The sequence below is a fragment of the Pygocentrus nattereri genome, chromosome 18, assembly GCF_015220715.1.
Source record: "Pygocentrus nattereri isolate fPygNat1 chromosome 18, fPygNat1.pri, whole genome shotgun sequence".
In the NCBI taxonomy this organism is placed as follows: Eukaryota; Metazoa; Chordata; class Actinopteri; order Characiformes; family Serrasalmidae; genus Pygocentrus; species Pygocentrus nattereri.
This window is the reverse complement of record NC_051228.1, coordinates 8,694,039-8,720,585: the sequence shown is the minus strand read 5'-3', so window position 1 is coordinate 8,720,585 and position 26,547 is coordinate 8,694,039. Positions and strand designations below refer to the sequence as shown.

General features: G+C 42.2%; 1 protein-coding gene across 1 annotated transcript in view; it reads right to left on the bottom strand.

Moving 5' to 3' along the window:
- Positions 1-26,547, bottom strand: part of LOC108414432 (WD repeat-containing protein 70) — a 73,646-nt gene that overhangs the window by 17,634 nt on the left and 29,465 nt on the right. The window contains exons 10-15 of the mRNA XM_037546917.1: positions 19,121-19,295; positions 7,833-7,932; positions 7,158-7,242; positions 6,848-6,986; positions 543-643; positions 81-160 (exon numbers count right to left, since the gene is read on the bottom strand). Coding sequence (XP_037402814.1) covers positions 81-160; positions 543-643; positions 6,848-6,986; positions 7,158-7,242; positions 7,833-7,932; positions 19,121-19,295 — 680 coding nt within the window. The remainder of the gene's footprint in view (positions 1-80; positions 161-542; positions 644-6,847; positions 6,987-7,157; positions 7,243-7,832; positions 7,933-19,120; positions 19,296-26,547) is intronic.

The window sequence follows — 26,547 nt, the reverse complement described above, 5'->3', positions numbered from 1 at the left end:
GGCTGTCTGGCTGCTCGCCCCTGGCCCGTGAACAGTGTGGTAAGCGTAAGGTTTGCTGGCTGGACTTCTGCGGCACTCACGGGTGATGATGTAGTCTTGCGTCAGCGTCTCGGCCTGCTTCTCCTTCCTCTTGTTCTTCACCACACACAGCTTAGCGCCCCTGGAAAGTCCAAAAGGTGAGGACCTGAGTGACTCCATTTCTGCACAGTCAAAAAATTAGTCTACGACTTTAACTGTTAACATGCAAACATTGATTTCTGCAAAAGAGGCCCTGGCATCCCCTGCCCTTAGTAATCATTGCTAATGGACTCGAACAGGACAGTTTAATGACCAGCTTCATCTGACGGCCTCCACGGTTAGTTCATCACACATGTCTGTCTTCACTACTCTATCTGGTCCTTCCTGAAGTAATTACTGAGCTGTGAGTCACTGGGTGAGCGTGAACATGCACAAAGCTATTCTTCGTTGCTCTCTGGAGATGTGTGAACTGTGGGAGAAAAAGTGTCTGGCCCAGGAGGAGGGAACACTTGAGCTCACTGCACCTCTGACTCTTGACTGGGTCGTAGTAGACCTTGGCCAGGCCATTCCCCGTTCCAACCATGATCTGGTTCAGCTTCGGATGCCAGAGACAGCGAACCACACTCTGGAGAGGGAGAAAGAGACAGTACAAGAGAAAAACAGAAGGGGGTGGGGGTGTTGAGGGGAGTGAAAGAGAGAAAAAAAAATCATTTGGGACAGGAAAAGGAAACATACGGAATGCCGAGGAAAACAGTGAGCAGGAATTAAGATAAGGGAGCACTTTTCTGCAGAAAGCTCTGAAATGTAAGCCAGCTGTATCTGCACTGCTGAGCAGAGGTGAGACTGGATTCTCTTCTCACTAGGCTCCAGTTGACTATATTTGGGCGTTGGGTAGAGGCCTGGATCTCGCAGTCTCTGTGTGACAGATGGGCCACTGCCAAGGGGCATGTGACCGTGTGTGTGTGTGTGTGTGTGTGTGAGTGTGTGTGTGTGAGAGAGAGAGAGAGAGAGAGAGAGAGAGAGAGAGAAGGACCCACAGACGATGTAGTGGGTAGGAAAAGCTCTACTACTGTGAACGTGGTGGACTGCATTGAGATTTAAATAGAAGGGGAGCACATGGCTACTCTTCTTTACACACATCTTGCACTTGTTCCGCACACAGGAAACTGTTAATTTTATATTACAAGAATACCCGACCGTGGAGATCCAGAGCTATAAGACCAGGCTATATTTAGTGCATCCCACAGTACATTAAGGCCAAGTACATGAAGCGATATAGGAAATCCAGGGGGAATCTATCATTTTTGTATAGTAAACACAAAAGTCAGGGACAGATTCGAGTCTGTACGGCTTCTGGAAAGCAAGTGCAGGGAAGAGTATAATAAATACTTGGGAGGTGGACAGAATGGAACGACTCACTCCAAACCACCTTAGTGCTGGTGAAGTGTGCAAGGGAGATGCCTGTAGATCAACAGAGACCCGCAGGGGCAGTAGGGGGTCTGCGGCAGATTGAAAGCTGCTTAGCCTCCAGCTGTTGAGGTCTTCACCCAGCCCTGGACAGTGAGGGCTCCCTCTCTACCTCCAATCCAGAAGCCTGGCTCCATTAAGCCCGCGTGACCCAGAATAGGGCTTTAGACCCTTTATAACCGTGCCCCGCAGACCCTTATTTACTTAACTGGATGTAGTGGGCTTAATCCGTCCCACTGCGCATGTGGTGGAGTAATTGATTATTTAGAAAGATCCAGAATGAGGACTGAGACTTTCCAGATATGCCAGTAATCCCTTTGTAGTATGCATTGCATCACAGCTCAAGACTACACGTTCTTTTTCGGCACATCTGCACGCATGATGAGGGAAATGTGTGAGTGGCGCGCGTATGAGGAAAGCTCAACTCAATCTGTGCAACCACAGATGTCTTACAAGTTTTCTGCATGTCACATTCTATGAAATGGGGCCAATAAAGTCTCAGCCAAATTTGCTGCAGATATCATTTATGTTCACATGTGTTGTATTCCACATCATATGATAAGGATTCTTTGAAAATGATCACATTCTGCTGGGGTCTTCAAACAGCACCATCCACTTATAATGCAATTACAAATTCCTAATGGTGGCTTTATAGACATACGTTATTGCAATGGTGACATTCTGAGATTTGGTCAAATCAAAGAACAGCAGCAAGAAAAATCACTTCATGTCAGAGGACAATTGAACTGTTACTTGAATATTTAACCCCTCACCATGCAAAGATGTCTTATCCATTAGAGCGTTAAGTCAAAGCAAACCAATGGCTCTGCTTGGTAGCCAGTACTGTCCCGGCGTGGCTTAGAAGGTAAGGTATTTGCTAACTTATTAAGATTTTTGTCAAGATCCTTCAAAGCATCCATGACAGCCAATTTATATCCACCACTGCTTTTGTTTTCCAATCAGGAATTCTAGCAATTTGTAGAGCCAAGTTTTAAAAATAACACTGTTTGCTGAAGGAAAGACTCTAATATTCAGATAATACATATATATATATATATATATATCGCTGCTGTCGGAAGAAAACCTCATATCTCCAAAATGGTAACTTTACAGGAGAAGGAAAAAACATACTTTTTTTCCCATTTCATTTTGGGTAATTTTTTTTTATTTTATAAAATTTACAAACAATGTAAAGAGTAACAGATACTTTCAATTATGTCAAAAACTGAAAAATGCCAAAAATAGAGATACAAGATTTTCTTCCGACAGCAACAATATATATATATATATATATGTGTGTGTGTGTGTGTGTGTGTGTGTGTGTGTGTGTGTGTGTGTGTGAATTCCATGATGAATGGAACAAAAGAAATGATCTAAAATTACTTGGAAAAAAGTCTGGTTCCTCTGACTTACATTAAAAGTAGAGTATGTTTTTACCTTCTCCTGTTAAGTTACAATTGTGGAGATATGAGGTTTTGATCCGACAACAGTGATATTATATATATATATAATGTATGGGACAGTAGAAATTTGGTTTGAGTGAGCATTTAGGTCGTTTGCCAGACTGGGCAAGTTGAAAAGTTAGTTAACACTGAACACTGTATGGATTTAAAATAACAGCCAAAGAATTGGGGTTTTCTTTTATAATTGCACAGACTACCTAAAAGAACATTCGTTTATACAAGGAACAGATCTTAAGATATATGCCTGAACCATACAGGTTCGTTCACCGTTGAAATGTCAGGTTCAAACTTCCCAATCAGGTTTTCACAGCCCACCTAGTTCTTTTAACAAATTTTCCTCTGCACCTTTAGTTTTTCTCCTTACTTTTATCTTCCTTCCTTTTTACATTACCTTAAAGCGGATTTTAATCTGGCATGTTGGATTTAGAAATAAACAGTGAAATAACAGATTACTACAGCCAAAAGAATGTTTAGTTTGCTGGGACAACTGGAATTAATAACCCATACTTTACCAAAATGCCACAAAGTGGTTTGTATAGTACATCTGGTCACCAATATCAGTAAAGTTTAACAGCACTTGGGACCAATTCAATACCACAACAAACGCAGAAATGCCATTAACCACAATTCTTTATTTGCATTCTAGCAATTCAACAACTAGCAATTCCAAGGCTAAACCAGTGAGCTTAAGGTCAGAGAACACTGATCAAACACTCGAAAACAATTACCAACATAATTATGTTGGCAGCTTTCTTTACAATGTCGAGAAAAAGAACTGGCAAGCCCAGCATGTGAACAGGGGAACCTTTCTAATACTAACAAACACATAATTTGATTGCATCATTTGCAGGTTTTGAGATGCACTAAAGTACCTTTATTACATTGCTAAACTGCACTCAAATTCAAAGCATTTCTAGACAAAAAAGGGTCAAAAAGACAATCTGCGCTGAAATCTGCACGTCGAATTTTAATGACTGGGCCTCATTTCAGTGACGTAAGCCGCAATGTGATGTCTGGACCAATCGTAGTCAGAAGGAGGTCTCAGATCACACGCTTGTCAAGAGTCCTATTTAGCAGCCACAGCAACCCGCCCCAAACCACCACATCTTTATGGCTCACAAAGATGTCTTTTTTTTGCTTTGAAACATCTTCTCCTTTGAAATACGCTGGCGGTTGCAGTGCTGCGGCAGCAGCAGCACTGGTTACCAGTGTGGTTTTATAGAATGTGTGCAGAGTTCTTTATCTGCAGCCAGCTAGACAGGATTGTGGTATTGATTTATTTAAACTAATACTACCACTACTACACGCAAAACAGAACAGTTACATTTTTCTACATTTTTTATGGTCTCTGCACCAAGTGCTGGTACTGCACTCTTTAAGTGTGTCTCAAACAAAAAAACTGAAACGATACATTACTAAAAATGAGGTCTGGGGCAATGACAAGAGGAGCTACCAGCTCTAACTCAGCAGGATTTTTTGACTGCCGTGTGAATATCCAATCTTTTCCAGATTGAATTAGTGTTTGCGGGAAGGGATGTTCGGGCGTCCCCTTTGTTCTTGAATCTTTCCTAAACAATGCGAGCTGTCTAGCTTGCAGGAGGTTTGTGTCAGGCCAAGTGTACGTCATAGAGAGGGAGACCATGAAGACACATGGAGGATGAAGATGAGTATCAACACTGTGGCTCAGTCTGGTTAACAAAGAACAACACACCACACACACACACACACGCACAGTGAGCGCAGTACAGCCAGACTACCCTGAGAGAAAGAAGAGACAAATCACCTGTGCCTCGACCTCTGCACCAAAGATTAAGGCTTAGCTGTATGTCATACAGTCTGCCTTTAAGAGCAGGGAGAGGGAAAGAAGAAGCAGGTTTGTGTTCAAAGTGCGTTAACCATGAGCTGTGTACTCTACTTCACGCAAACAAGAACGCATGTGTAACACATGGTGTGAGAATGGTGAACGTGTGGTCTGGACGCCAGCCCCAAGGGGCCCCTAGAACAACCTCAGGAATTCATCTACACCTCTAACCAACAAAAGGAACCAACTAACAGTTCAGATAAGAGTCTGAGACTGTCAGCAATGAAGGACTGCCCTCCGTCCTTCTGGGCTCTGTCAAGCATGGGCGATATGAAGGAGTCAAACCACGGAAACATCAAAGCAAAACACCTGCATCCTGTCTTAACGGAGCAGGATAAGCCTGCAACGGACAAGCTTTTAGCTCAGCGCGGCTTTATGTGGTTTGATTACATTGGACTGTATATATTTTTAGCATCTGCCAAAGCCTTTCCATCCTGGAGACAGAGACGACCTTGGCTTTATGTTATAACACCACCCTATACCAGGTGATATGTACAAGAACGTTCATTCCACTTGCAAAAAAGAGAAGTTCTGGCTCTCCAGGCACGTTGGAAAAGTGCACAGCTCACTTGATTTCTTGCCTTGTGAAAACATGGGCTAAACCAGGAGCTGCCCATAGAATATATGCACAAGCTATCCTGGAAACGTGCCCTCTGCCACCTTGCTTCTTGCCCAGAGCACGACCCTGATTCAGGGTTATGTCGAATGTTTACACCCACATGATTGGTGGCCCTTCTTTTCACAGGACCCTCCTGGTGCACCACTTCATAAAAAGACAGCACTTAAATTCTTCAGCCGTCCTGCCGAGAGCCACGTTGGATAAACACGGTAAATAGCGGGCTTGTCAGGGTCGCTCCGGGGCAAGTCACCTATAAATAACTCGGGGAGGGCCTGTTAGCACTGCAGCAGCATTTGCACAACTGTAAACCCGATTCTGTAGATACAGAACATAAATGAGAAGACACACTTCAGCACTGGGTTCTCTTTGTTGTTGTTAAGGCTGCCAAGACGTGGAGCAGAGCACCAAGGTCGCTTCCTTCCATAAAGTCTTGCTGAAAATGGGCCAGACTGAGTTAGAAGCTATTAAGGCCCCGGCAGGCCACAGTGTTATGACTAGAGATGGAGTGACGGCGAAGTTCTAAAGCCAAAGCCCACTCGCGTGACAAATCTGTTCAAGAGCGCATTCCATCATGAACAGCCATGGACAGCCATCATGCATTGATAAGAGAGTGGTCTTCATGCTTTCTGCCCCAATCATCCACTCACTAACCTCAACAGCATCCTGAGAGAGATGTTTCACTTGCTTCAAACCAAGTACCCTCAAAGAGAGAGTTAGGAATTTCACTTTCTTGAAAAGAGATGGATAGATTGAGAGTTTCGTTTGTTGGGAGAAAATCACTCCCCTGCAATTCTCCCAATGCTATTCAACCATGACAATGGCTACCCTTGAAGGGTATTTCCAAATAACCTTTTGCTTGTGCAAATAGTCAGATACCTGCCCTGTACTAAGTGGATATCATAATTCAAAAACAAGCATCCTCAAGCCTTACAGTTAATTTGCATTTCCAGCAGCGAGAGCATGCTGTTCCCCTGCTTGGGTTTGGCTAATCTTGTAAACAGTCTTCCTCCCCAGCAGGCAGACCACAAGGTTTCATTTAATGGAGTTTTTGTAGTATTCCATTAAAAAACTGTTTTCTCATTCAGATCACCCAGATAGGTGGATGAAAATATTTCACATTCTTAAACATACATTTCCAAAGGCCTATAGATAATTGAGAATGGTTTTAAATTTAATTGAGGCAATCTAGGGGCAGCAGTAAAGGGTAATGGATAAGTCTAATCCTCTGAGCTAAATCAGCTCTAGTTAAACGGACGATTAAGAAATTGACTAAATCTACATTTCAATCTGTTAGCCATGACCTTCCTTACTAAGCACAAAAGGTAGGCTGTAGCGCTTAGAACAGAAATATCATCTCAACCACTCTGTGTTTATGGAAAAGACTGGTCAGAGCTTTGTGTACATGGCTGGCATACTTACCGCACTGGCCACCTCAATCTCATACACTTTCCTGAAGGACTCTCTGTCGAAGAAGACCAGTTTGCCATTACCCTCTTCTCGCTTCACTGAAGTGCCTGTCACTAGGAGTTTATCATCGGGACTGAAACAGCAGTCTGTCCTGTGTTCAGATACACAATAGCAGGGGAAACATTATCACCAGCAATCCTCAAAATGAGCTGAACACACAAAAAAATATGCTGTGTGCTTTATTTCTTTAAGTCATCAACATTATGAACAAAGAAAGAGGAGAAAAGGTTAGACTGCAAAGACTATAGACAACTAGGCTTACATTGGGAAATAGGTGGTCAACCCTGTGGCCACCTTGAGGGGCTTCTTGAAGCTGCGAATGTCCCACGTCTTTAGAGTGTCGTCTCCTGCAAACACACACATAATGGTAGGATTATGAAAAGAGTAGAAAATCTCAAGACGAAGAACAATGATGAATACAGAGATGCTAATCAAGTGACTAATGAGAACATTAAAGTCTTTTAGCATGTGATGGAGTAAGATGTGAAGAACTGAATAAGATCAATTGTATGAGAGTGTGAATCAGACTCAGTGTACACTATAGTGGCCAGGCTGACTGCTCTGAGGTCAGACTTCACTCAGATGTGTCACACTGAAGGCTGAGCAACGCCTGCACTGGGGATCTCCACACCCTGACTAATGAGTCGATTCCACGCCAACAGTGGACAGCAGGCTGAAAGGATGTTCTGTAGTGCAAGCCAAAACTCAAATGCTTGTGTATATGTAAATCAATGGACCCTGCTGGACAGCAGCACTCAACCTCTTCTTCTTATGTCACTGGTTTCAGAGCAAAATGACAAAACCATTATTCTTCTGGGACAACGTGTCTTTTGTCACCAGGGCCACTGCAACCCCCAGGTTCCGCACGGTCATAGATGAAACAGCAACTGCTCCAGATTGACGGAAATATGAGGGTTGATAACAAAGAGGATCTCACCTCCTCGTGAAGCCAGAGTCGTTCCATCATAGGAAAAGGTGAGGCAGGAGGTATCAGAGCCAGGAGTGTGGGCTTGGCGACAGTGGAACTTTGTGTGGACCTAGACAGACCAAACAAAAACAGAAAAAAAATCAATTGGATTTTCAAGTAACAGCTACAGAATGTCTTCATCCGTGAACATGTACAGCACGTGTATTTCAATTGTGACTCAGACCCAAGTTCTATCACCATAAGGCTGTCGCCAAGTCACTTTTGTGCTATGTGAGGAGTTCTTATACGCCACTTAAGTCACATAAAGGCCCTTTCATGCTCAATCACTTTAGGGGGCCATGAGGTTTCCATTTGCTGGAGGGGGAAAAACATACCATGTTTGAATTCAACCTTGAAAACCACAAAGTTTTGGAAATGTTTGGACCTTTGCAATTCCACCACTGTTTTGATCTGGTAAAATCAAAAATCTCTGCCATCGTTTATCTTGGCCTTGAGAGTCTACCATCTTGCTGACATTATCCTGTTAGAATTACAAAGTACCATCAATCTAATATCAACCTGTATAACAAAAAATTGGATCCCATGCTCTGGAGTCAAGTATAAGGTTTTCATTTCCTGCTTTATATTATTCAGCATAAATTTACAGCCGTAATCCTTGTAACCTATTCCGCTTATCCACAGAAACAAATTACTTAAACCCTGCAAGAATAAAGATGTTATCTTCTCCTGAGGAAAGGCCCTCACTCAACGGCTGCTTAAAGAACCCTGTCTCACGCCAAAGCTCTCATCACTTATAGTGAAAATCTTCAAAATTCATACTCTGTTCACAGCTCAGGTCTCAGCGCTCTCTGCCTGAAGCAAAGAGCTTTCACCAGTGATCACCTCCTCCTCACACCATTGTGTAAGGAAGCTAGATAATGTGTCTGCATGTTGATGGTCATTCCAATTGGAGGCATGGCCAACAGTCCCTGTCCTAGGTGGTGTCACTGCTGTCAAGTCAAGCAGCGATGACTGTGTGTGGTCTAGTTCCAATGCACATGGACAACAGTGGAGCCCCACGAAAGGAGAAAGACAGTGCATTCAAAACAGCTGGGCCCATGTTTATCGAAGTTGGGATGGTGATTTAAAGCAGTTAGTAAAAGCCTCTATGCAGATCCATCAATAGCTGTGCTTGGCTAAGGCTCTGCAGCGTTGCATGTGACGAGATGGACACGTGCCTTATGCCACAGAAACCGAGTGGTATTTCTCCCAGGGGAGAAAATCCATAAAACTCACCGCACAGCCTGGCAGCTTTATGCCCAAGTGTGGTTTTATCCGCAGGTTAAAAACAGCCAATAAAAATGAATTTCATTTGCACAGAATGGCACATTTATAGATCACAGAGAGGTACAGGAATGGCAATTTTGTCTCTGGGGAGTGCTGAGTACAGTAAGAGTGTGCTTGGTGTTTAACACCAATACTGGCCTCCGACTGACCGAACGTCTAAGAAACCAAACCAAAACCACTTTCCCATATTAAAAACTGAACACGCGAAGCATATAAACTAAATCATCTGTTAGTTATTAACGCCCGCTATTCTGAAACGTAACACACAGAATAAGCTTTTTTCGTCTATGCTCCCTTTCAACACAGACTGTCGGATTATCTGAGGCGCAAATCTGACCAGGTGTTCTCAAGATGGGCAGGAAAATCCACTCAGTGCCTTCTCAGCACTTAGCGGTCTCTTTAACATTAGAAAGGGAAAATGTGCCAAGGTCCACAGATTGAGAGACAGGCCTAACCTACTCCAAAGCCACATAATAAACATAACACTCCCTCACTTTCTAACAACAGGTCGATACCTAAACATGCTTCTTTCCTTCCTTTTTCTGCTTGTAACTAGTAAAGATATTAAAGATCTGTTCTATGCGTGAACCGTGCATATAAAATGCTATATATTCTGAACGATACATAATATTTCATCTCAGTTTGTCTCTCCCTGGTGCCTCTATATGGCAGGACGCAGTGGATAGCATACCTACGCTAAGTGCAACCAGACTGCATGCATAACATCAGACAGACAAGAAATATCAGGGATGAAAATGGCTTGGCAATGAGTCTACTCAAATGAATGGACATGTTATGAGACACATGCATATGAAAATCATCATACTATTTTGCTAGGAGTATAATAAATTAAGACTGCTAGAAAATAAAGGCAGTTTAAGGTTAAAGGCATGAGCAGGCTGAACAGCGAGGAGGAGGAGGAAAGGGAGAAGGGAAAGAGATAAATTAAATGAGCGGATAAATGATTGGTTCACAAAATATTTTTACAAGGTCCATACAATCATTTTTATGAGCTGACATTGCTCATGTTTAAAGCCTGCAACATATTATCTGATAAAAATTAACAGTGCATGAACACTTTCTTGCTTTTACTGAGCACTAGGACTGTCAAGATTAATCGTTTGAAATTGATTACTCAATGACAACTTTCAATGAAATGAAAACATCAGACATGGCGTCCAAAGCTATATTTAGTGGACCAATATTCTACAAAATCTACAATATGATAAATGCATAATTTAGTACAATATCATAAATGCAAGTTGCATGCATATGACGTGAAACATTTTGCTTATTGAGGTCTAAGACTGAACAGGCTACTCCAATAATATACATTTGGTTGTGGCCTCACCATTTTCTTTACCATGGTGGAGCAAAAACCAGGGAAATATGGGCAATTCTGTTTTGATTAAGTTTGTGAATGGCTAACATTAATTAACTAAACTGTTTTTTATAAAAAAGACAAGTGACATTATATTAACTGAGCATCATTTCCTCTAGTTAACTTTTTTCCATAAAAAAAAACAAAAACAAAAACAAAAACACCACAGCTCACCTCCTGTTTTCTTCTGCTAACACCTCCGAGGTTCACCTAGATGAACTCTGCACAAAGGTAAATTATCCCTACTAGAACTACTGTTTTGCGCTTTCTTTGCATGGCAATTTTTCCCTCACACTCACTATGACCACTGGCTTAAGCATTACTAAAGGCTTCCCTGTAAAACTGGAACAAGGTATAGAATATGCCACTTGATTGTCAAGCTTCAAATGCCTCAAATATCAATGATTAGAGCTACAGAACTGCTCTGTCTTGTAGTAAGAAACAGCGTAGTGGACACATTTTTTCTATTCCATTATAATATTTTTTACCAATAAGGCTTCTGTTGTATCTTTTACTGTACAGTATTTAGGATCTGAAAAAGGCTCTGCATAGTATGTTATTGTTGACTTTAGCTAATTTTTATTAATTGCCATGATTCCTCAATTAATAGCCAAAAATGACTGCCAAATTACAGAATTACCAATATAGATAGCAACAGCATTACTGGCCCCTGTTATCCGTTAAGGCTACTATAACAAGGTTAACTAAAAGACTGTTTTAGCTAGGCTGAGATCTTGAGGCCTCTAAGCTCTAACACATCATAGAAAAAGGTACATCCCAGCTAGGCATGGCAAATCCAACCTTGCTTTGGGACCCATTTTTCATTTTTATTTGAAATATCAACTGCATATTCCGCAAATACACCACAAGACAAGTGCACCAGAAGGCCGGATGGCATGTACTTGGAGACCTGGAATACTGACAAAGAGATAGACGCACAAAGACAGAGAGGTGAAAACCAGTTTCCGGAGTCACTGGTGAAGAGGATATGAGTACAGCAGTGTCACCCAGGTGATGGGCAGGGGTACGTAAGAGGTAAGTAAGAGGGGCATGGTTTTCAGCACTTCCACAGGGGCTAGCAGAGAAGTCATTTATGTGGAGCACAGAGATAACACTGCTTCACACACCCTTAGCACCAGATTACACTCAACCAGCCCTGCGCCGTGTCCTCCGAGGCTCCTCTTTGCCACTCTTTTGCCAGACCAATTTTCTCCTGCATAATTGGTCCGTGTTTCTCTCCCCCTCTGTCGGCACTCTTTATCTGACTGTCTCCACCTGCTCACAGCATTAATGGAGCGCAGCCGTACTGATTGCTAAAAGCTCACAAGGCCCACTCCAGTTTAATTCATTCGTGACCGCGCCGGGAGCTTCATGGTGTGAAATTGAGAAAACGCAGGTGCGTTTACTTCTTATCTTGACCAAGTCTGGACAGTTTGGCAAGCTCTCAACACTTTCAGTGACTAAAATTTCACTATTCTACTTAAGGTCCCACCACAGGGTGAGCGCTAAAAGAATAAGCTGGACCCTCCATGTACTACTGTAGACTGACAGGATCTCCAAAAACCTTTAAATGAATTCTAACAAAATGAATTCAACAGCGTGGCAAGCGCAGGGCTAAACGCATCAGCTTAATAGTCAGGACATCCGGCCTTGCGCCTTCTCCAGTTTCAGCTTTTGGCAGGGTTGCACACGGCACCCCCTGCTGCTGCTGCAGCTCTTCTGGGACTTCAGGGGGCACATTTTGTCAAGCAGAGACATAAGGTGAGGTCTGTTGGACTGGCATTGAGGGAAACAGGTGGAGATTTGATTAGTGTTGACACGATATCTCTAGCCCCCTTCCCTTGGCCCTCTCTTCTCAGCCGAGGAAGGCTGCCACTGTCCCGCTGCTGGAGGACCAGGTCAGGTTTCCTGGAGTTACTGGAGGAGCTGAAGGCGAAACGCTCGCCTCTCTTGGCCTGTCATCGCCAACACCAGGATAGGGATCAGCCACTGGAGATTTCACGCTCCGGCTCTTCTTTTGAAAAAAACACCGGTAGACAGCTTGCTTTGACTTTGTGGAATCTTGATGGAAAATGGAGGGGAGAGTACCTGACTGGTGTAGCAGCAGGTTTGGCCTTAAGAGTCAGCAAAGGATCACTCCCGTGAAGTCATACAGATGTTTCAACCAACCGATTCCCTTTGATTCTGCTTAAGGATGTAAAGTTAATTTCTTGAATGTACTCTCCAGAGATTTGTCAAATTAATCCTGTATAATGCCTCTATGCACAAAGCAAGTTTTTCTTGAAGTATTTCAAGAAAGGTCTACCAGTCAGTTAGAATAACAATCAAGATAAGGGTTCATATCATTGTTGTTAGAAGAAAACTTTGTATACCCAAAATGGTAACTTTAAAGGAGAAGGAAAAAACATGTTACTTTTAATGTAAGTCAATGGAACCAGAGCTTTTTTCCCCCAAGTCATTTTGGGCTGCTGGTCCATTCTTCATGAAATTTACACACAATATAAAGAGCAACAGGCATTTTCAAATTGTCTGAAAAATGACAAAAATGGATACAAGGTTTTCTTATGACAGCTGCGACATGTTGATATGTTTTTTTAAACACAGGTTACTATAATTCACCAATAGGCAGGGTAATTAGGGCAGACATTTCCTCACTTAGGATCTTCAGGTTAGGCATATCCAGCCACTACGATTTAGTGAGACAGTGAGTAGAACATGGTTCCAAGTCAAAATCCAGGGTAAACGTTAGTTGGCCAATTTCAGGCACTGACACAGACCTGGAACAGCTCCTTCATTTGTTTTACGACTGTGCCTTGAAGAACTCTAAGTGTGAGCAAACTTGCCCAGATGTGCAGTTGAGAGGTAAGTCTGCTCTTAAAGCTAACGCAAAAGCCTCCGTCACAGCTGGAGGAAAACAATCAAACCATGAAAAACGAGACATTTGCTGCTTGTCGAAGAGGTGTACGTCATTCTGCTGCTCCCGTCTGGAACAGGCTTGTTCTGCGTTTTATATCTCTGATTAAAAGAACAAGATCAGCTGCTGGGTAGGGGGGAGTCAAGCTGAACGGAGTGTTAAGAAACTAGATGAATGTGTGAACCACGGTACAAATGGGACAGATAAACCAATAACTAACACACACACACTCGAGGAACATCCTAAAGGTGTGTTTGTGCACATTCAGTGCCTACTTCCTTGAGCGATTTGAGTGAAGACTAATAGCAACTGTTCATTCAGACAACTTGATGGTCAACCAATCAATAACCAAGCTGCCATAGAAACATGGACAGCAGCTTATGTTGATCTACCTCATTCCATTGATAAATAAACTACTCAGTATAGAAGAAAACAATATGTACACGTTTAAAAGTTTGTTTTTACAATCAAACTGGGTAAAACTGAATATATATAGGCCACTATATAGACCACTGTTTGTTAAGTTTGTATAATCTATATAGCATCAAGAAGGCTTCTTCTATTGTTATGATTTTAAGCTTGTTATAATAGAAGAATCCATTTTGATGCTATACAGAACCCTTTCCAAAAAGCCATCTATAGCACATTTTCCTTCAATCTGAATAACTCTTTCATCATTTACACATGCAAAGGTTTTTTTTTTCATGTTTACGGTTCTACATGAAGCCACTTTCTTTCTTTACCCTTGAATAACCAATTTTTTTAGCCTTATAATTTAATTTTCAGCTGTTAATTCTGCAAGGATGTCTGGAAAGAATGTAATCTCAGTCTGTAATGTGAGATTTGAATCTATATTGCAAACACTTACAACATAAAAAAAAAAAAAAAAAAAAAGCACCAGAGGTACTGGAAACTCTGGTCAAACCTGCGGTCAGATTATGCTATTTAATACAGTGTTGATAGAAAACATTTTACACTTATTAATGAATAATTGAATTACTAATTTATTAACTATAAGAAATACAAATAATTGCTGAAAAGAAAAAAAGTGAATCGTCAGAAATTATTTCAACTTAATATTTTATGCCTGATAAATTATTATGGATTATTACATTTATTTTTTACAAAGCTTTTAATTTAATAAAGAAAACGTATTGGGACTTCTCCAACATCTGCTAAGCTCACTGTAATCATTTATATATATATATATATATATATATATATATATATATATATATATATATATATATACATATATATATATATACACACACACACACACACACCCACACACACACACACACAGCATCGTTCATCAGTGAAAACACGTGGAGAGAATGTGACATGGTAGCGAATTGTGTATCTTAAAAAATGTTGAAACTGCAACTTGATTGACTAAAATGCAGTGACGGCATTTCAAACTGTCCACGATAACATTGCTGTGTTCAATTCCAAATTAAATCATGCCACAGAATTTTAGAACTCTTTTCTTTTTAGTTTCACTGACCAGCAGAGAAGCTGATCTGTGTGCAGATGAGTGGACGGGCCACTACCGGCATAAGCTAAGCCATGAGTCACAGCCATAATCATATCATAACATGCTTAAGGTAAACCTTTATTAGGTTCTTAAATGAATGCAACCATTCCCAGGTCCTGCACTTCCACCCCACTGAAAACAGGCAAAGTTTGGGGAACCTAAAGTCAGCAGAAGGTACAGAGCTACTACTTTCAGAGTGTGAAGGGTGATGGGCAGTTTCCCTGAAAGATAGAGTTTCAGCACATGGTGTTGAGAAGGAAGCCAAGATTAACAGAGGAAGCGATTCAAAACACTGTAAGAGTTAGCAACTGGAACTGAATACCTTTTCACCCGTTAGCATGAGATTTAGTGTGGACATCAGCTAGTATATGTAAACTACTGCTTCATGGGGAGGAAGTCCCATATCTCAAATAGGGCTGTTCACATAAACAAAAAAAAAACCTCCTATTAAAAGCGCAACATGCCAACTTCGACTACGAAAACCTCATCTGACACAAATATGGCCAAAATGCTGACAAAAACCATAAGGCAGACTGAACAGTTTGTACTTTGATGTATTGTAAAACTGAAGAACTGCGTAAATAATGACGTAAGGCTCCTAGCTAATGGAGCGCAAGTGGAGCGTCACCCAATCTTATTTGGGATTGCAAGCCATAACTACACAGATGAGAATGCATTACCTAGCAACCATCAAAGAGGAAGCTTGCAGCAGTGGAATGCAGGCTGAGGCAAAGGAACAAGCGTGCAATCAGGGTTCATGCTGAGCAACACCAAAGGAATCGTCTAGATCTCCACCAAAGGATCAATCAGGCCCATCACTCACATACAGGTGAATGCCCGTCCGTACCAATAACAAGATCAAGGTCTTCCAGCAAATTGATGTTGCCTGTACGCATGTTCAGCTCATGAGTAATGGCTGGAGAGGTAAGGCACTGACTTAAACAATATACCTAGTTTCAACTGTAACATCATAATTCGGATGGGCTCATGACAGCAAAGGAATACGCATCAAGCCAGGAACCGTATGCGCATTATTTGAGAAGGTCTGGAGCGTGGATTGCATAAAGTCCAGGAAAGTACGTCATTCTAGGTCATACACAGTTTCATTACATGAAGGAAACTCTGACCCAATGATGGCCTCCCTAAAGGCCAAAGAGTGGGCAGAGCTGCTAGACCCAGAAGACAGGGCATGGTTTCAAGCGTGGACCTTCAAGAAGCAAGCTGTTATTGTAAGCTCCTGGTGAATGCAGGGTAAATATTTAGTCTGCAAGAACGACCTCTAATAAATTACATTTTTTCTTACGCCAATCTTTTTGGGTCAGCTGCTGCAGACGGAGGCAGCTGGGGATCTGAGCGCAGAGCTGGGCAGCCATGACCGATGCATTTGCTCAATGAATAATGTATTTGCATTCACCCTGGCTTACAGTTATCTGTTTACACTTTCTTACAGTGTATCTTGTAGCCCATTACATCTCAATCCCAGATGGTCACACATTTGTCCACTCATTCAGACATTAGTTAATGTCACATCCCCTCAACGCGGCGCCTTTGTATTTTGTTCGGAATTCTTCCTCTTCCACGTGTAAAAGGTAAAAGGTTCTCAGGCTGAAAACAATGAGTCAGTTTTGACAGTCCTTGGCAGCTATATATGGGTGGCTGCATATACAAGCAACACATCGTGTTGCTGACTTTCCTTGGCCATAAAATGCTGGACTTTGGCCAGCCAGCCAGGAATGCAAGACACCTGGGGACATCGTCTGTTATCTAAATAGAAATAACTTACAGCCATTGACATGGGGTTCTGCAGAGTGTTAAAGCTCAGCCCTTAAGTCCTCCTTAAATAAATACACTGCAGGGTGAGACTTTGGCCAAAGGTGATGGAAAGAAGAACTTCTCAGGTGCACCAGAGACCCTGGGTGAAAACCGGCCAGGCAAAGTCACTCCTTTTTTGAGAGGAAATGAGGCAAAAGAAGAACGCATGAAGAACATAAGATAATACAATACTTAAAAGTAAAGTGTGGGGGGGGGTCAACCCCCTGCCTGAAAACCAGACTACCACTGCTATAGCTGCAGTACCTCTGGACACTTAAAAAGATGCTTTGGTCTGGTCTGCGCTAAAGTATATTAGGTTAACAGGGATGAGAAGGTAATGTAATAAAGTCATTTGGTAAGCTGTCGGAGTCCTTTACCTGCCTTGGTCTGCCTGGTGTCTGGCTGCAAACAAAGACCCGTGGCCTGTCACTCATGGCCTTTACACGACAATGCTGGTTACATGCAGGCCCTGATTACACACGTTCACACTCACTCAACCTTGTAAAGAGAAAGAGAAAGAATAGGTGGGGGGCTTTAATGGGGGTACACAGCAGGATCCATATGCTCTGCATTAACTCCTAACATTCCTGCTACCAATTAAGCTCACATCCAGACCAACTTCATCTTTTAATGACGATAATCACTTCAGACATTTCAGCTGAACATCGGGCTGATTTTGTTTTTGGCAAGTTTGTTTAGAAGAGAAAACCTTTTGAGAAATGGCATGGGACTAACTTAAAGGCAAACCCCCCCCCCCCACCCCACCCCCTCCACCATACCATTACCAGTACGCTAGTGAGAAAGTGTAAACTTCCCGCAGCCGGTGGGAAAAAGGAACTGTGGCAATAGCGGCGATGGAAGGGGTCATAACAACGTGGGAAGGGATTAACAGTGATAGCTTGGACCGAACATCACCTACTCAATCTTTCAAAATTGCTTTATGAACAGGTTCCCAGGTTTCTACTCCACCTCTACCATAAATTGAAGGAAGAAAAAAAAAAAGTAAAAAGAAACAAACTCAACATTGGTCAGGTTGCAGCATGACAGCTGTGAACGAGTATATGAAGGATTGACTGCCAAATCCTCTCTTTTTTCTATGTGATCCTTTTAGAGGACGCGTCACCTGGTAATTTCCTCCAGGCTTTGGACACTGAGCAGAACTCAGTCATTGTGAAAGCCTCCAAGGCTGCCTAGGACGACCATGGAGCAGACTGTACTAAGGACATTTATACAGTCAGATAGAAGATGTGATTGTCTGACCAAGGGTCTGGTTCCACTCAAGTCACATTGGTTCATTCTTCACCATCTCCAGACGCTGACACAGACACCCAGCAGCCATACACACACAGTTAATTATCTGAATCAGACAGAATGCGACTTAGGAGCCAAAGAATACAAGCACTTCTATGCCTCACTCAAAGAACTGGAATGCACAGTTTGATTGTGCGTAATTAATTAAAAGAACAAAGGGGTTATAATTAGATCTCCCAGCGACCTCAATATACCCCTTAATCACAACATTGGCCTATTACATCACATGCTATTTTCCACTAGACAGATCCTTGTAATATTTTTCAGTAGGAATGACTAAAACTGAGTACACAAGGATCCATTTCGTGCAGCCATCGCAAAAAGTCAAAGTCAAAATGCCTGCTTGCAGTTGAGCAGTATAAACGGGAACATCCGAAATTCCCCTCTACATCTCCTTTGGAACACAGGAGTTCACTAAATGGGACCCTATATCGGCATACCTTCCATTACTCTCAGGGGTACATTCTGAACCGAACACACACTGCGAGGCTGCCCTGAGGCCTGAACAAAAGGCAGAGATCCTCAAACGGCCCCACATCTGCTCAGAGACCAAGACACAGCACGCATCAACTCTGACCGCAGCCTCTATCCATCCATGTCATGCCTGAGACTAGGCAGGAGGACACCCAAGCAGCTTATTTACAGAGGAGGGCTGCCGTAAACATCGTTTTCCCCACTTTCCCACTTCATGACACTGCAGAGACCTGGTCAGTATCACTGCCCCATTGAACTTTAACCTGCTTCAGTCATGGATGTTCAAGCTTATGCTGACCTCTTGTTTCCGCATGCCAAGGTTGGCATGACAGTGGCCAGCACTATTTTACTGCTCCCCTCAAAGCTGGACACTTCCACAGAGAGGAAGGAAGGCCCACCTACAGCAAATATCCAAACCACTTAAACATCCTGCTATAAAATAAGAGCTTCTTGATATCACTTGTTTGTTCAGTTACTGCTGTATGCAGACAAAATGAAATCTACACAGTGACTGAAGACTTCAGAGACAGTGGAGGACTCACGCTCAAGTTTCTGTCCCAGATCTGGATGGTACCATCCTGGCAGCCTGCAGCAATGAGCTTGCCATCCCGGCTGTAGGTGCAGCAGGTGGGGGTGACTCTCTTGCCCTGCAGTGAGCGAGGCTTGAACACTGACTTGTGCTTTTTCTCACTGTTCAGGTCCCATGTCCTCACAGTCCTGATGAAAAGAGAGGCCAAAGGTCAGTGACAAAGTGTAGAAATCACTGCATATATCCACAAGTGATACACTGTGTAAAACAGAAAACATATTCAACAGAACATTATACAGAAGACCGAAGAAATAAATACAATGAATAATTGTGAACAGCATCTTCAGATTTTCTCCTCTCTCAAAGATAAAAGATTTAAGTACTGTTCATTTGAGAGTGACCAGGTTTTGGTGGTCGGCCAGATCGTGCAAGGGTTTTTAGCAGTGCTAATTAATTTATATCTTTTTATATATAATTTTTTACTCCAGTTTTGGAAACTCCTGTCCCCAGCAGATCTGCCAACCTTAGGAGAATAATTTTCAACATTTAAAAAAAAAAAAAAAAGCACTTTGCTTTTCACTTAGCATGTGGTCATTTCCCCACTTGCCACCATATCATCAAATTTGGTTATTCAACAGGTTTTCTACTTACTGTCTCCCCCTCTCAGTGTCCACCTCAATGGACGTCAGGTTTATTTTAACTGTAAGGCATACACACACGTACACATACCTCCCGGGCAACTTTCTACTTAACATTATTTCTGCGGCACGTCTCATTATGATTACGGGTTGGGCTGCAATAATAAATATGAATAGTGTGAAAAGTCACGTTTAACAATCTGAGACATACAGACAATATAACTTAACCAACCTAAATTCCTGGTGAACAAGCAAGCGAGCTTTCAAATGATGTAACGTTAGGCTAACGTTATTAACGTTAAATATTTTCTCGAGGTTGGCAGGTGTGCCAGTCAGCTAACTCAATCCACAATTTCATCTTTCCACGCCTGTTTACTTTTGCTAAAGAGCCAAAAGCACAGTCCTTGTAGAAACTTGTGGAACCAGCCAGTTTGCAGTCTCTTAAAATGACTGGCATTATGCAGTTGTCACCTCCAGGGAATAACCCTAACCCTAACGCTATGATTGGTCAAACTCTTCTTTTGTTTTTGGGAAAGCTAGACGCTGCTGCCTCTTCCTGTTATATTTGAGTACTGCATTGGCACAGCAGGATTCTCAGGAGTCATGGCTCTACACAGGAATGACAAGACACAGAAACAAAAACATCACCATAGCAGTACCACTAAAAGAGCTTGTCCAGCACTTGACAAATTGTATAGTTTTGAACGCCTTGGAGAACTGAGTTCTACAGAGGTACGTGTGCATCTACCCTGAACCCTATTGGGTGTAATGTCATAGTTCTAAATATGACGCAACCATCGCAAGCATCCATATTCCATACCACTCAAATATTTCTTCAACAAGGAGGAGTCATAAAAGCAGAGAGAGAGAGAGAGAGAGAGAGAGAGAGAGAGAGAGAGAGAGAGAGAGAGAGAGAGGGGGAGAGAGAGAGAGAGAGAGAAAACGAACAGTAGATCAGCATGACAGGCATATTTGAAGGATCCATGAAATTCCAATTTTCTTCTCTACATCTGCTCAACACATTACAGCTGTTGGGGGAGGACTGAAGAAAGAAAGAGAGCGAGAAATAAAAAAAAACACACACAACAGCCACATGCGCATCTTTGGCGCTGGGGAATTAAAAAAAAAGACAGGAGAGCAATGTAATGTGATTCCCAGGCAGCAAACGGTTGCTTTTCAGCGCAGGTCGCTGGCATATCTGCTGCGCTTGGGATTCGTGGCTGCTGAGATGCAAACAAGCAAAAGCAAACTCAGTATTTAAAAAGAGCAGAATAGCTCCAGTCAGGTTTTATTTAGGTCAGGCCACTCAAGAGGACCCTCAAGTGTCACGGTAGCAATGTGATGGACAGGGAATTTAGATAAACCACATAAATGCATAAGGCTGAATGGGTCACAGCTACCCTAGGGTGTCGAAGACAGGCTCTTAATACAGCTGTTGAGCAGCATATTTTACTAGGTTGTGATGAGTTAACAGACCCAAATATGTTTTTGTCACCTTTCTCTCAGTATTGACTTCACATTGCTTGCGGACTTTCCCCACTCAGACAGTGACCCCTATCTCAGGCAGAACCCAGAAGTCAGATGAGAGGAAAAAAGGAAGGCAGGAAAAGGTCAGGGTTAGTCAACCTGTTCAAATACGCACCACACCAAGCAGACAAGAGCGCCTGGTGCCTTGAGAGTCAGACCGGCACGCTAAGCGTGTCCAAGTGCTTCTCTGCCCTGCTGTATACTTTAACTAGCCGTGACCCCCTGGGTCAGAGGGTCCTGAGAGGACTATAAACACAACGAAAGCCCCGATAGCAGCCAGGACTGGATTCCAACACAGCTACATGCTCATGGACATAGAGATCCCAGGGAAAACAAATGTCAGAAAGCCTGTTTGAGGATGGTGGGAAATTCATCATGTAACAAGACATAGATGGGAATAAGTTCAGACACCAACAAAGCAAAGCTGCAGCCAGTTTTAGCTAGTGTTTGAGTCCATGCTTGAGTAAACTAACGGTCTCAGTCTAGTCTCGGCCTCGAGTCTGTCTAATCTGGGTAAAGAAGACTCTAAAACTGCTCTGGAGACTAGGTGAGTGCGATGCCTTCGTCTGAGGTAACTGGAAACAGAAGGTTTTTTCTCATTATTAAAGATCAACAATGCCTTCAGAGAGAATAAAACATCCTTTCTCTACATATTTACATAACATCTGTTTACTGCCAGTTGAGGATCTAACTGATTTCTTCATGATGGCTGAACTGGTTATTATTTGTTTGTTGATGTTAATTGGTTCCAAAATTTAAACATCCTTTGAGGGCAGATCAGAATGTTATTATTACTATGTTTACCTCAGCCAACAACATAAACGCAAAAAACGGATGAAAGTTGTTGGGTTTATATTCAGTTGACTTTGGGTGGTGAATATGTTACAGAGACTAGGGGCTGAGTTTGTCATTTGCTTCCAAAAGTTACAATGCAAAGTTGGGCTAAAGCCCTATTCAGATTGGATTTGTTTACCATCCAATCCAGCCAATGACTGCCCCAATGTGAGTTTACCACTGGATGTCTGCACTGCAAATGATCAATTGGCATGGGATAAGACATCTTGGTAAAAATGACAGAGATGGGAGCGGCTACTCAATTTATGCAGCGCCTTTAGTCCAGATAAGAGTAGAAAACATTAGAACATTAAATTCAGCCACTTGTCAGAACAAAACCTTGTATCTCTCTATTTACGTTTTTCAGTTTTAGACATAATTTGAAAATGCCTGGTGCTCTTCACATTGCGTATAAATTTCATGATCAATGGACCAAATGAAACAGCCCAAAATTACTTGAAAAAGAACTCTGGTTCCATTGACTTACATTAGAAGTAAGGTTATCATTTTGGAGAGAGATGGTTTGTTCCATCAGCAGTGCATCATTTTATTTACCTTCTTAAACCTTTGCCTTGCTGTCTTAAATAACCGAAGTACATCATTAACTTGGAAATTCAGTCAACTTCCCCACACAAAACTAATTTTCACAAGTTCTGAGTTGTATATATAAGACAGGACAGTAACGATAACCTGTATGCCGGCTTGATTTTAGCCACAGTGGACACAAATAAACACTTCTTCGAGTGCCCCCATACTTAAGAAACTCCATTTCCACATCATATGATAGCACTTTCGCTGACAGATGAAAAGGATTGCAAGACTGTCAATCAACTGGTCAATTTAAGATCACAAGGGATATGTCTATGTGGAAAGGAGAAATCTAAGTCCCCTGAGAGGCAAGTGATTGCTGACCGTATGAGGGGCCTGTGTGGTGACAGATGGTCCCACCTGTCTCAATGGAATTGTCTCTAAGCTGTTTACACAGGACCCTCGTGCTCACAGCACCCATCCCAACTGGCAACGAAAACCATTTACAGAGCACAGAGATGAAATGAAAAGACTTCAATGGTGTTCTTTTGTTTTTTCTTTCCATTTTATTCACTCGTCATGTTATTTCTACAGGTTTAAAGACAACGTAAGGCTGAGTTTAGTTTGAGAAAGGCACCATGTTAAATAACTAAATTTAAGCTTTAACTTCAGAGGGAAACTAACAGGTTGCTGGCCTCCCTGTGTCCTGTTCATTCCTCAGTCATTCTCCATGCCTGGTACAAGCTTCTTTCCTAGCCAGGCAATGTTTAAAGCATTAGTGAAAGTGTTGGTCCAGCAAAGCTGGTGTACGCTAGCGTGCACATGAAGTGCTTTCATAATTATGGATATTGTATGTGTAACTGAAGCATGTTTAATTGAATGTGACAGGCAGAAGTGTGGTGACACGGAACCTTTCCCCTCCGTCCCTTCTACTGCGCTAATTCTGCACACACTGAGGAGGGTGTGCGATAAAAGACGAAAGCCATACAATCCCAGTCATGCGTGGGCAGTTTACGACCTAACACAGCCATTCACACATCAACCTAGAGGTTCAGGCCTGATGGGGGACTACAACGCCCCCCGTCCTCTTTCCACAACTCTCCCCACCTCAGCAGATGCTATCTGCCTTAGGGCTGGTGTTTAGCTCTGGGAGACACAAAATGGCAGGGACAATTCCCCAGATGAATGGATAAGGAGGGCGGTATAAAAGAGTAGCTGATCAAAGCAGAGGGACGAGGCTGAATGAGGCAGAGGGTTGAGGCCCCTAGAGGCTGGATGTGTGGGTGTTATCACCCTGCTGATTATGAAGAGGAGCTGGCCTTGTTTTAGAGGCCACTGAAGATAAGGGGGGAAAGTGCCAGGGGAACGAATAAGGCTTTGCAGAGCAGAGGGGATACCTCCACGCAGATAATTAAGAAGAGACTGCTTCTTGAGCCACCTCCAATCAGAGCACCGAGCGTTAAAGTTGTTGGACTTGGAATAAAGACGGACATGCACCAACAACTCAAGAGAAAAGAATTCAAAGAATAATAGTGGAAGCGACTTCCTCTCAATCCCATGTTGAAGAATTGAATGAGGACATCTGGGGGGTGGGTTTGGGCAAGGTTCCTCAGAACTACAGCGTCAGCCACAAAGACACAAACTCCGAATGGTATGAGCATTCTTGAAGGAGACATGGAACACTTAATCTGTAAAGGGGAACGCAGTTTCAGACTCATTGGACTGTAGACGAACCTGATGCATCTCTCACCCAATGCCCCGACTTGTTCCTCAGCCCCAAAAGCCATGAGTCGCAAACCATTTTAACTGCGGAGATGTAGTTTCACGGGTGGAAGACTGAGTTCACCCCAGTAAAAGGCCCAAATTAGGTTATCTCCAATTCCATGGTGAGTTGCAAGAGGACAGGGTTACATATAGAAAAATGAGAGACATACTCTGGTGACAACCGTGGTATGTGAGAAACGAACAAATATTAAGTGATCTTGGCATCTCAGAGAGGTGGAGAAGGTTATCTTGCAAAAAAATGAGACTAACTGCATGTCTAAAGTGACAGACCATTTATAAATAGAGGAATTTCAGCAGTGTTACTATTTTAAACATTTGTCAACAATGTAAGGTTTATATAAAACATTTTGACAAAAACAAAGTGAATGTAAAAGTTCTGGTCCTATTACAAAGTATAAAAACAATGAAATGATGTAAAATATGAACACGTTTTCTTCAACTAACTGGTCTAGAGAAGCTAGAGAGGAACCATGGGCAGCTCAGTAAAGTTTCAACATCACCTTGTGACATACCTCCTCAACCCTCACCTAAACAAAGTATAATTCAATACCACGCACCAAGAAAAGAAAGGAATATTTTAATAAATTCATAGTTCAACGTACAAACATATGGAAATTCCAGGCAGATTCCAATATTTGTTTTTTTAAAAGTATGTATCTATCGATGTCATATACATATTTATTAAATGAAGAAAAAGAGACATCAAAATTGCACTGACAGAAAAATCTAAAACTCATTTGTAGACGGTTTCCTAATGCAATAGAATATACAATATCACTGCTTGCGCTCACTGAATACCTTTACGAACAGGTGCCAAACCACCAGTAAAGGCTCAGACAGAGCTTTATCCTGAGCCAAAATCCTTAAATTCACTCCCAGTGGGGCATTTAAGGAATCTGCGGCATTCGATCTAGAGCAGAAGATTCTTCAGGTGGTGTTACAGGAGATCTGAGCTGTGGGGCAGAGAGTAATGGTGTGGAGAGATCTCTCAGAAGCCATTACACAGTGTCAGAAAAATCTGACTTTACAGCTTGCCCTTGGCAAACCGTGGGCGAAGAATGCTGCCTCATGAAAAGGGGAGGCTGAATAAACTATATTGGCAGCCCAAAAAAAAAAAAAAAAAAAGCCCTGAGGACCCACATCAGGGGAAATGTGTCTGAAAGCACATCAGGTGAATAGCATTCGTCTGACTCCAAGTGAAGCAGAAACGTGCAAGCCAGAAGTTGTTCTCAGCAGCATAACTACTGCGAACATTAGCATCATTTATATAAAACAGGGTAATATGAAATTAAAATTAAGCTCACCACATAGTTTTTTTGGAACAAATATGACATCTCGGAGTACAAGCGAGTTCATGGGAGTATGGGAATATGAATTCACACTTTATGATTAAAAAACAAAAAACACATGTTCTGTAGAGCTTCATGTCAAAGAGCACTCTACTCCCAAGATTATAACATACAGCACAACTCTCATCAAATTACTCAACTGGACATTTCTACAGCAAACATTCCACGAGCACGGAAATCCCCTTGCATACAACTCTTCCATGTTATCTAAAATGCTTTTAATGTTATCTCACATGGCAGAGACAGCAGTTCTTCACTAAATAACTTGGCAGGAACTCGGCAGCCAGTCTCCTTAAAGCAGGCTGTGAATAAGCACATGGGTGGCCAGAGGGACGTCTAGTCTTGTTCAGATATCAATGGGGAACGTCTGCTGTGCAGACTAAATGGCAGAGACGGTCAACAGCAGTGTGGTGGCTAGAAACTGACCAGTGATGAATGGGCTAGAAGCTGACAAACTGTATAGCAACAGCAGATGGTCTACACAATTGTACAGTTACAAAATGGACTGAAAAAACTATTTAAGCTGTAAGACTTTTTTCTTTGAGCAACTACTACAAAAGCCCCATATTGGTTTCCTAAAGAACCAGTTTCATAAAGGAGATGTGCAAGTGTGTGAAGAATCTAAAGCTACCTAAAGGAACCTAAACCAAGAGTAAAACCTTTTATCCATTTAAGGGCTTTACCATCACAGTATATGGAGGTTCTTTAAACTTCTTTACTTCTTAAAGGTTCTTCAAAGTCACGCATTTCATTTACATTGTTCTCTAAAACAACCCAAA